Source organism: Stylophora pistillata, chromosome 9 (genome assembly GCF_964205215.1).
Source record: "Stylophora pistillata chromosome 9, jaStyPist1.2, whole genome shotgun sequence".
NCBI lineage: Eukaryota > Metazoa > Cnidaria > Anthozoa > Scleractinia > Pocilloporidae > Stylophora > Stylophora pistillata.
In genome coordinates, this window is record NC_142527.1 from 10777701 (window position 1) to 10789995 (window position 12295).

The window sequence follows — 12295 nt, forward strand, 5'->3', positions numbered from 1 at the left end:
AACCTTCGAAGGAACGGCAACAGACAGTGAATCCCCATTACAATCCACCTATATTCACGCTATCTCGCTGCTACCAAAGAAGTTCACTCCAACACTTCAAGATACAAAATGACTCAATTTTTGTTTTACGACCATGAGGCAATGCAATCAGGGTGCGCACACCGCCTGGAGCACGGCAATTTCAGTTTGATTCACGGCTCAAGTTGTCTCGCGACACAGTCAGTGGAATTACAAATGTTCCCAAGGTACCTTGCGCAACTAACGTGACATTGAAGATGGCGGACGGTGGGAAAGAAGTGAACAAAGCGCTGTTTTGTGGAAATTGTGGCGCTTCGATTTCGATGGTTACGGGGGAACAAAAGTTCTGCACAAACGGTGGATCAGGTGGGTACTATTTCACCTTACTCGAGGTGTTAGACTGACAGCATCCTAACTTGAAATTTTTCCACAGTTCTCAAAAGAGAATCTAACGCTGGGCCAAGTGGAGTATTTGGGCGGGTACAGAATTTCATAACCTATAAACGGATGAAAGGCCAGGAATGGAGGGAAAGCGTTACAAAGAAAGCAAAAGGAAAAGGAAAAGGTGCCATGGAACCCCCTCAAAAGGAGAGCGCTGACATTACTATTTACATCAACCTAGTTTCTTGGAGTGACAAATGTAGCTGTCTCAAGAAGAAGCATGGAAAATGACTGGCATTGAGGATCAATACAAAAGACTCTGCAACTACCATACTTCAAAAGGCTGTTAGTGAATGGAAGGCATTCAATAGTGATTGCTATATTGAAGATGAAGAATACTTGCTGCTGCTAGAGGATTTCCGGGAGGCGGTATTTCTCCCTGGTTCAAATAAAGAGTTTTTCGCTCTTGAAAGATACCAGGAAGAGCTTGGGAAAGACTTTAAGAGGATAACCTCGTACTTATGTGCTAAATTAGATTTTTTCATGCATGAGTGTGCTGATGAAAAAATTTCTCAAAACAACAGCACAGGAGGTAACGATGATGTCAACAAAGTCGTTCATATTCCAGACCCTATATGGTATCAACTTGAAACAAGTGGGGAGCCATCAGGTATTTTTTATTATTATTTAATATTTCTTTATTAAGTTAAGTACATAAAAAAAAGGAAGTAACAAAACAGGAATAAAAGAAGCTTTAAAACAATAGAACAGTCACATTTCGGGTCCTAACAAAGTAGATATTTAGATAAACAATATTACAATAGTATTTATAACACACTTGTTTTATAAAATATTGAACATAAGACGCGGGTATAAGTCTCTATCGTGTCATTCAATTGTGGGAGAGGGAAAGAAAGAGCAAGCCACCAGAATGCAAAGTTATGATCAAGTACTTAAGAGAACAAGAAATGGATACCGGTGCATTGGTTCGAGAATTTTTTACCGATGTCATTAGTGATATGGCACATTATGTTTCCAAATGGAAGTCCTGTACATTCAACGCTCTTCATCAAGAATGGAAATTTCAGGGCAGCTGAAGAAATTGCAGCAGCAAGTCTTGCAAAAAACAGTCCTGCACCATCCTTTCTGGGAAAGTCATCCTATAAGATGCTGGTAAATCCAGATCTTGACCTAACGAAACTCAAAGCTGAACAGCATTTAACACCATCTGAGAGGGAACAAATTATCAGAATCAGGAAGGATGTTGTCAACTTTCAGGACATCATTGTTGATCATGGCTATACTGGCCAAATTAAGGAGGACAAAATTGATGAGATTATGGGCTCCATCATAATAAGCATGGTAAGCAGGCGATCAATCTCCCTTGGTGAGCATATGGAAGGTGTAAAAGCCCAAGGCTTGAAAGATCTTTTAATAAACAGCCCTGAGGCCTGTAGGCCACTCTTTGTAAAAGGAAGTTGTGAAGACGTTGATGCAAACTACTTGATCAGATGCTGAGAAGTAGAATTCTCTAATCCTGGAACTCCAGAAAGGGCTGTGGAGCAGCAAGTTCTCGACAATTTTCAAGACTTTCTTTACTGGGTTGAAGATGAACAAGTAACAGGCTATGTGTATAAATCAGCAATAGCATGGGATTATAGTGTGGAGTGAAGTGGAGAGGAAGATATTGCAGCGAATGGGCAGAAGTATTCAACACCAGATTTAAGTGCCGCAGTAGTGATGTAGTGGTTAACAGAGCAACGACATCGAGAAATCTTTGGCCGTGGCTTAAAAGTAAGGGTGAAGTTCAATCACACTTCCATAGTTGATAACCCAAGTCACAGGGTAAATAATCAGTAACTGGTGTAGTAAACCTTCACAGTTCGCACATGAGAAATAGCTTATGAGAACCTAATTATGTAACCAAATTAAAGTGCTTCTATAATCATATTTTTATCCCTTTCATTTTTAGGATATAACATGGAATTCCAGGAAAGAATCAAGCATTTCTGACGTAAATTGGCTGAGATATCTTTTTCATCACATTTGATTAAAGTTCGGTTAAGTTTGTGACGTCATCACTTGGCTAATTTGCATATAAAAAAACTTGAACATCTTTGGAAAAAAAAGCGATTTGAAAATAGTAAACAGCATCCTTCTTCTCATACAGACTACAAGTTTATGTCTTAAATAGCTTAGATAGGAAAGATGCGAATTTTGTCATAGTAGCCCTTTAAAGTGAAACTGGACGCTTTTATTTTGTTTGTACAGAAAATTGATTCGTAGAGGTAATCGCATGGGGCCGAGTAAAATTAAGGATTAATATCACGCGTGTTTTCAGAAGTTGCTGAAATTTCCCGAGTCGCGGAGCGACGCGGGCAATTTTTGCAACTTCTGAAAACACGCGTAATATTAATCCTTGATTTTACGAGGACCCATTGCGATTACTTGTTAATGAAATTGAGGGGGAAATTACTGAATTTCTGAATGCGCTCTTCAGTAATCAGTCTCAGGAAGCCATTTAAAGTTGACAGAGAATCAATGGCCACAAACGCACGAATGAGCTGAATGAAATTTTATTTATGCACAAAGATACTAGGACTTTGGATAGGCTTTTGATTTTAGATATCTCTCCAGTGATGCCTGCATTATTTTCAGGCGGTCGGCCTCATATTCGTCCCCATTTTCTTTTCGTAACTCGGCATAAAACTGCGCCAGTGTTCGGTCGAGGACATCGCTCCCGTACTCGTCTAAATTTGCTTGGAAGTTTCTTTCATTCGCCCACTTTTTAAAAACGTTCTTCCAGTACTCCGTGCTTTTCCTCGTGTTTTCGTTTTCACTCTTGTCTTTTAATTCTTCGATATATTCCTTGTCAACGGTCTCGAAACGAGACGCCATTGTTACAGAAAATCTTCAGCAACAACTCTTCAATAGCATAAGCTGTTGCTAGGCAACTTGAGTACCAATCATGAGCTACTAATTTTGCCCTTTTCTTGAGCAAAATTAAGAAAAAATACCCTCTTCATCGACCAATCAGCATTCAGTAATTTTGCCCTCTATTTTATTAATACTTGAATGTTATCTTATAAAACATATAATCCGTTGGTTACTGGATGATAACACATATTTATGGAAATCTGAGTCACTCATCAAAAGAAAATTGTATCCCAGCCATAATGCCATTTTCTGTGCCCAGGTCAGTGTAATTCACGTGGCACCCCCCATACTCGCGAACTGCATCCAAGTAATAGGCTGCAATGTTAGCAGGCAAGTTGTTGGACCTAGTAACGTACAACCAAAGAACTTTTCTGCTATATCCGTCAATACAACCATGAATGGGAAACCCGTACGGCGTAAGTTTTTCATAGCCGTCGGCATTCCAAACCTTATTAGGTCTTACACAAATGTACTCTCGTCTACGCAACTTGTCTGCCTTTCTTGCTTCAACTCCATTGGGGTCGAGTTCTCAAATTATTTCTTCAACTAAGTTCCTGGTAACACGTATTCCCTTCCGCTGTAGAGCATGGCAAACACTGTGGTAGCCTATAGTACTCCCTGGACCATCAGTGATTTCCATTATGGCGCCTCTCAAAGATCATGGGCAGAACTCAACACCATTCAACACCAGAACTCAACACCATTCTCTGGAGACTTTATTGTTTCAGCCTTCTTTTAAGAGTGCGAAGGCTAATATTTATATGGTGCTGACTTCTAGGGCTGTGTACTAGACTCGAGACCCTTGTAAAACAACGACTGGAGAAGCGATTTCTTTACTTCTTTGACCTTCCCGCCGTCCGCGCTCTTCAAATCCGCGTTAGTTGCGCAAGGTACCTTGGGAATATTTTTAATTCCGCTGACTGTGTCGCGAGACAACTTGAGCCGTGGCTCAATTTGAAATTGCCGAGCTCAAAAATTGAAAATTGCCGTGGTGAAAGTAAAGTTGCCATGATCAAATTGAAATTGCCGTGGTTAACTTGAAGTTGCCGTGGTCAAATTGAAATTGCCGTGGTTAAATTTCCGTGATCAAATTGAAATTGCCGTGGCACTTTTGGGCCACCATAGGAGAGCGATCTGTTTAACTACGATTTCCTACTACGTGGCATGTAGGGCCACTGTAGAGATCCGCTATAAACTGTTCGTGACGATCAGCTGACCTCTTCCTGCATGTGATTTCCTATTAATAAAAAGCTTGCTATATTTGTTTCTGAAATTAAAGGCCAAAATGAAACTGCAAGGCAGCTACGTCAACCAAAACGATGCGTCCAAATAAAAGAGATTAGTTGTTTAATTGGGCACTAGCGTCGAGGGACCAACAGACTGTAAGGCAGTACGAAAATTAACGATAAGTAGGGTTAAAATGAAATAAGATGAGATGGTTATAATTGGAGGAAAAGAAATAAGGGAAATGAAAATTAGGTTGATAAAATTGACAGTAATTCGTCCTAAAATGATAGATATTAATGTTGGCCAAAAATAAATATAGTTTAAGGTTTCTTGTGTTACTAACTTGCCCATTCATAAAGAGCCACCTCCCTTGGTGTAAATCGAACTAAAACCAAATGCATGAATTTCAGTCAACATTGATCACCATGAAAACCATTTATCCTGCTCATTTTTCTTCCCTCTTTGCAGTTGCCAAACGCTGTGAAGTGAGGATCCATTCTTGGAAAAAACAGTAAGCGATAAGACACTTTTTAATTGGTATCACATCTTGCGGCTAGGAGGAAAATAGGTAAAGGCATCACCATTTATTAAAGTTGCCGACGTTCAGCGTTCGCCGTTTTCGCGGTGCTTAATCTAACTATTGACGCGTTTCTGTGGGGACGCATTTTCGCGCTTGTTCGTCATCACTTGTGGTTAACGATCAAAATCTAACGCGAAATAAATGATACTCACACTTACGCATAAACTCAAAATTCAAATTTTGCTCCCCTTACGTAAACGGAACTCATACTGTGGTATTTTCGAATGAGCAAACAAGCTTTTTTCACATTTCCGCTGCAAAGATTATCTATACTTTAAACGGAAAGCAGTCATTTCGTGTTAAAACCTAGACCAGCAGTCGGTGTGTAACATATTTTTCTTATCATCTTGCGGGAAGTATTTTTTAAGTTGAACTAGGCATTGTATGAAAAAAAAAATTCTTTAATTTTTTGGAATGTTGTGATTCAGGTACCCTATAACGGCGACGTAAAAAAGTTCATTTGAACGAGTCATATTACTAACCTAGTCATTAACCAGAACTTCAGTCATTTCAACTTTTTAACGTCGGTGCACATGAGGGAGCGAATTGTTACGACTCTTGAGAATCAAACAGTGCTCTCCTCTCCTTCCCCCACGGTATAAATGCGCAGGTTGACAAAGAACTAATTAGACCGCCATACGGGACACGATCCTATAGTACAGGCGGCATCGCTAAGCCATCTAAACAGAAATTAAGGGCCTGTTTATATGAAGATGTGAGACCCAGGAATGTGAGGTGACCCACCCAGCCGTGGTCCAAAAATAGCCCGAGATCTCGTGGTAAGGTTGTTAGCACGCTTGTAAAAGTAAAATGAACGCGACCCCGACTTAGCGAGTAACCCCACCTTAGCTTGAGACGTTTACATGGCAACTTGCCACCGCAGCCGATACGGTAACCCTGTCCGGCAGACCGGACAGCCTGCGGTTCACCCCACCTATCATGTAAATGTGATCAGGATAAAATAAGAGATTACAGGGACAGGCAAGTTACCTCACTTATCTTGGGTCCCCCAGTCTTATGGTAAGACGTTAAAAGGAGCCGTGGCCAGGACTACACATTGGGAGGTTTATGATCGAGCTCTGGCTGGGCTATTGTGTTGTGTTCTTCGATCGGTAAAACACTTTGCTCTCAGACTCTCTGCAAAACAACTCTTTGCAAAACAAACTGCATAATGCTATTGGGAGAGGTTTGGTTGTAGGAAGGAGAAGACGCTGGGTGAAATAAACTGCCATTCAAGAGGACTAACGATTTCCCTATTCTCGTTGAAGACACCAGAGATTTTACTAAAATGAAAAAAACCAAAACCAGGTTAAGCTCGAGCCGGACGAACTCCTTGTCCCACGTTAAGACACCAATGACGAGTTTTCTCAGACTTTTGCACCTTGACCTCGAACAAAAGGTTGTTTGTTTCACACGGTGAGGTGAGGAAAACATATGATTATGATGATCATAAGAATACAAAAGAAGCATAAAGTAGGCATAACTTCTGTCTCATTACTTCATAACTACGGCCCGGAAGAAAATTTATTGCTGCAAGTTCGACATTTTTCCTTTAAGGGTATGATTTTCCATTCCCCGGACAAGTTGCGTTTTGGTTTTTCTAAACCTCTAATATTATATAATCTCATTGTAGTTCTGGCGCTTTTCATTGGAAGCGGGGCAAGTGATTCAAGTAAGTCTGTTACTGCTTAAAGAAGGTTTACCTTCTCCAAGGGTGTGGCTAAGGGTGCCAAATGTCATCTAAAAACTATGCAATGGCCAGTAAGAATGCGGCGAATTTGTACAAATTTTGTGTATATTTGAGAGCGTTGTGATAAAATCAACTTTAGGTGGGGCTTTAAATCGCTTGTTGCAAGGAGTAGATAAGTGAAGCTTCACTTGTTGCAAGGAATAGATGTGACAATTTTCCACTCCCTTGTGAGCAATCTATATATCTCAAAAAAAATTTTCACTGGCGGCGAGTTTGCTAATCGCACTTTAAGTTATCAGAAACAAGAAAAAATCGAGAAGTAAGTTCCATCTTACTGATCTCGACATGAATATGCCAATTCGTATAATGAAATGATATACACCTATGGAACGGATTTTTCTCCTAAATTTTAATGATAAATGTAGTCAACATGTAAACATAACCTTCTGTGTTCACTTAAGCATGTCCCAATGGTATGACAAACATCACAGCTACTAGCGGTAGCCTCAAGTATCCCGAGACAGGTACTTATGGAAAGAACGAGACCAAATGTTGGAGCATTACGGTTCCCGACACTTACGCCGTCATTTTCTTTCGTTACTTAAGGTATGGTCACATTTTTCATTTCTGCACCTTTCAATAGCATGCAAATTGTATGGCTTTGAGGCGATGCCGTGAGTTGATTTTGTGCTGCTGCTCATCACTATCGTAAAAATAGAAACCTACAAAATGAAAATGACCTTTTGAACCCTCTGAGACATGTCGGGTAGCTTTTCCTCAAAAGGACCAGAAATCGACTCACGACAGCATAATCGATAATCTATCTCCGACCTGAAATGCCCAAGAGCTGCATGAAAAAAAAGGGACTTTAATTTCAAGCTGTCATTCTTTTCGAAATGTGTATGGCGTCTTTGATTAAATGTTTTCTAAAGAATCCAGGAAAGGTGTACATATTGGTAAAAGGACCAAGTGGAATCCAATTCGGTACGTTATTTCAAGAGTGATTTACAAAATCAGATTTATGAATCACGAGTATGATTACAGACCGAACTGGAAGACATCAAGTCATTTTACCAATTAATCATAACCATTGCAAAATCCGCAAAAAACAAATACATTCTTAGAGGAAATATCTCTGGTAAACACATTGTTTAAAGAAAATTAAACCTCCATTTTGCAACTTTTACCAGTTTTGCAGAGTAAATTGTTGTTTCTATGGTTATTTCAATCAATTCTATGATTGGTGAATTTTTCTGGGTGGACTTACCAGGATTGACTGCTTTAAATTCCGATTACAGGTGTCTGATTACAGCCAATTGTCCGATTACACTGTCCGATTACAACCCTACAGAACAATCAGAAAAAAGTAAAGCTGTTAATGCTACACGCACATTGGAGGACATTGTAATGGTTATGATTATTTATGGTATATGAATTAACAATCGAACGATCTAACTACTTAAGGTTTTTTTGAAATACGTTAGATAGTTAGTGCAATCTTTGAGAGACATGTGATGGTTTCTTTCAATTTAACAAAAAAAAAATCACTAATCAGGTTATGATAATCTTTAATCATGTCAATTGATCAATGTTCGGTGGGGCTTATTCAGCCCAAGATGATCAAAGGAAGGACAAATGCATTGAAAGCAAGTTTAAAGTGGTAAAGAAACATTTTGGATTTAGACCAGTTCGGCATCGTACAGCACACAAGAAAGGAGCTTGTATCAGATTGTATATGGACTACGAGCGAAAAAGCTTTTCGAGTGCCTTACTCATGTAGCTCGTGCGAGGCACTGGAAAAGTAATATCTCGAGCGGCTCACTGATGGAGCTCCCGCGGCGCATCGGCATCATGATTCCAAGAGTTACCCGCAGCGCGCTAACATCAATTTTTTTTTTTTTAACTTGCACGATGGACTTAGCCAAAAGGTAGAAAATAATCGTAGTCAAGCTTGTATGGAACAGGCCACACCACCAAAGTAAAAAAGTTACAATTGACTCTCCATTGCATTCATCTCCAGTTTGCTTCTTACTTAGGTTTATGAAAGATAAAGCAGAATTTAATGCTTCATTTTTTTTTCCTCTAGCTTGGACTTAGAAAGGTGCTCTGGTTGTAAATGCGACTATGTCCAATATAGTTCCGATTATAATGATTTACATCGGAAAGATAAAAGATGTGGACGATACAATTACAACTATTTACAAAAATATCTCTTCAACGTTGATTGGGAAGCTTTGTTAGTCGGCGCTGTTCCTGGACCGGTACTCTACTTTCGATTCGTGTCAGATGACAACTCACATTACAAGGGATTTAATTTAACCTTCATAGCCTCTTCTGTGTCAAGTAAGTAATAACTATGCAAACAATAAAGCAAGGAAGCGTACAAATAGTCGCTAATCAAGCAAGTGAACAACCTTTCAAAAATTTTCTAAAGAGGACCTTAGAGCCTGCTTTAGAGATAGTAGTGGCCATCAAAACTTCTTTTATGTAAGCCAGCGCAGTTGGCTTGAGAACAAGAGACCGAGGCTCAAAGGTAACCATTTCATGACAATTATTTCTGAGATACCGTTTTTTTTTGTGTGTGATGCACCATTTCACAATAAAACGTTTTGTGGTAGAATCTGATTTAAAGCAAAAAGACCCCGCATTCAGTTCCCTCTCCCCCAACTCTTTTAAGCTCCATTCTTAAGACGATATTCCCCCGATTTCATGGTCATTAAATGTTGCATGTTCCCGGCATGTTCATCTTAAGACTAGAGACAAATTCCTCAGGATTGAGATTGAAAGCAAAATACTTTTATTTTGCAGTGGGTGAAGAAAACTTTCTAAATGCAACCGAAGATGAAACTATTGAGTTTGGCACACCAAAAGTTGGCGTCGAGAACTACCCCTCAAGTTACGCAGAACAATGGTTTCTAATTGTTCCGGAGGGTCGGCAAATTCAGATAGACTTCGACGTATTTGAACTGGAGGATAGTGAGGATTGCAAAAATGACTACGTTGAGTTCCGTGAGGCATCCGTCGTAGCTGGTCATCCTAAAACAATATCTGGCACAAACGGTCCAATTCTGACCAATCGTCTGTGTAGAAGTACAAAGCCGAGTTCGATACAGAGTCAAGGAAACATGGTTTGGGTTCAGTTCATTAGTGACCGAAACTCCACCACAGTGTACAAGGGATTCAGAGCTTCCTTTAAAGCAGGTGTGTTATAAAAGTACGATGTGTTAAGTTTCTCTATCGTAAAGCGGAACAGAAGTTCTTTTACACTTGACTCATTCGCCACTAAGGCAGAAATTTCAAAACTAGTCGCCGGAGGTAATGATTTTTATCTTTTGTTATTGAGAGAAAGAGAGAGAGTTGACTTTTGTACCAATGCTATTCAACTAGCCGTGAAAACGAATGGTTAACAAATTGTCTCTCCATCCCTTTTTTTTTTTTTTTTCATTGTTCTAGGACAAGGAAGATTCTCTGCCAGTTATCCATTGACGCTGCTGTTCCTCTCGGCTCTGATCGTGGAAAAAGTCAACTTGTTATAATCACATGTCGAAAATAGTTTTTTGTGCGATTTGATTTTTAAGTTTTGTTTTTTGTTTCATTTTGTTCCTGTGAAGCCTGATTTTAACAAGTATTGCCATCTTTTGGAGGAGCTATATTCCTTCTAATGTTCTGTAGATAGATTTTTGTCATCGCTAAGGATTCTTCAACCAGTTTGAATTTGTATTCATTTTACCATAAAACGAGACAAGGAAAATTATTAGAGCAGCTCTGATTCATGTAGATCATCATACAAACACTGATAAGATCAAAGAAACGTCCGTCCTGTATTCATATAATCAAGTAACAACGCTCTCCCACCTATCATTGGAACTACGTCTATAGAATATAGTTACGTCATCTAAAGTATTAAAACGAACAATTTCCGCTGTGATGCTGACACTTAACGTTGTATAAACGTGGTTGATAAGGGTAGCCATGCAAACTGTAAAATAATCATTGTCGGTATTTGACGTTGAGGGAGCCCAAAGTAAACTGAAATCGCACATTCATGTCTAAATTTACACACAAGTGACCACAACTAATCATGACCACGAGTAACCATTGGTGACCAAAAGGAACACCGATGGACCACGAGTGACTGCGAGTGACTACGATCCTTTTTTTCCGGGGCAATCATGTTGTTCTTTTGACAATGGATTAGAGATATTATTTCTGACATTTTAAAATGGTGTTTTGGTTCTTTGCTGACTTGGAGGCTTTTGACAGGAAACAGTTTCATTACTAGATGCGATATGATCAAAGAGAGCCTGCGCTATTGGGAAAGAAGTGCAGCCGCTTATGAAACTGATCACAGTTTTATTTGAAACTAACAGGAAAATAAAAATGCATCTTTAAATGGCTGGTATATTTTTCAACTTGTTTAATGATGAACCAGCTGGTGGTCATCAATTTTATGTTTAAATTTTAACGAATCTCTAGTTCCTAAGCTTCTGTCTAAATGTTATTTCAGCAAAATCTTTCCGTTCAAAACTTTACGTCAGTGTCTCAGAATAGTTTTTCTCATGATGCCATTTATCAGGGTCAAAGACTTCATTTTTTTAACGTATATTACATATCAAAATGATTTACTTCATAGATATTGTTTCATTCCACAATGGCGCTCAGCAGGAAATTTAAACGCATCTTAGTGGCTGTTTTTTGTTTTAAGTTGTTTCTAAACCGATTGGCGCTTGCCAGTTCCCTGTTTGAATTTCACCGTATCTCTCGTTTATAATTTTCTTTCCATCCTTTTCCAGCAAAATGTTTCCTTCCAGAGTAGTACTTCACTGTCTCAGTATAATTTTCATTATTTTCTTTTATTATTTTGTTTTTGTCGATCCCCTCAACTCTTGAACCATACATTCTTTATCTGTTTATCCCAAGATCTTTGTCTAACCTGACGAGCAATTATAGGTTTCTTTCTGTCTTTAGGCTATTTTCTAGGTGGCAGACAAAACAGATTGCGAACTTGAAACTCAGGATTTTTTAAATATTTATTACGCTATTTTGTTGGTTGGATTTTAAACAATTTAATGCTCATTAAAGGTTATGTTATGCGGTGACCTCGCTTTAAATAGCCTTTCGATAAGTTATTTATCCAGACCATAAATGGTCGTTTCATAAGAAATGCTCTAATGCTCATTAAAGGTTATGTTATACGGTGACCTTACTTTAAGAAGCCTTTCGATAAGTTGTTTATCCAGACCATAAATGGTCTTTTCATAATAAAAGTGGCGCACATTGTAATATAATCCGTAAGGAAGATTCCTCATAGCTTCTCAGCCAATCAGTGATGGGAACATCGTCTCAGTTTGACGCGCAGTTTCACCTTACATACCGGATTTAGGCATTTCAACATTTGTCACCGTGAAATTATGCACAGTTAGCCGGCTCTGATATACTACTATTGCTAAGAGGAGAAACTT

The 12295-nt window shown here is 39.0% G+C and overlaps 1 protein-coding gene across 1 annotated transcript; it reads left to right on the forward strand.

Annotated features, from left to right (window-relative positions):
- The first annotated feature begins 1428 nt into the window (after positions 1-1428).
- On the forward strand, positions 1429-11235 carry LOC148723257 (procollagen C-endopeptidase enhancer 2-like). Its single transcript, XM_088734412.1, has 6 exons — positions 1429-1852; positions 6777-6815; positions 7295-7439; positions 8920-9176; positions 9642-10034; positions 10287-11235. Exons 1-6 carry the CDS (start codon positions 1429-1431, stop codon positions 10367-10369), a joined length of 1341 nt encoding a protein of 446 aa, XP_088590538.1. The 3' UTR covers positions 10370-11235.
- The last annotated feature ends 1060 nt before the right edge of the window (positions 11236-12295 follow it).

Bases quoted from the DNA above. Each gene is read 5' to 3' on its own strand.
- LOC148723257 (XM_088734412.1), top strand. From the start codon at position 1,429: ATGTTTCCAAATGGAAGTCCTGTACATTCAACGCTCTTCATCAAGAAT. The intron at 1,853-6,776 runs GTAGGCCACTCT...ATCTCATTGTAG, and splicing joins AATAAACAGCCCTGAGGCCT to TTCTGGCGCTTTTCATTGGA. The intron at 9,177-9,641 runs GTAAGTAATAAC...TTTATTTTGCAG, and splicing joins CATAGCCTCTTCTGTGTCAA to TGGGTGAAGAAAACTTTCTA.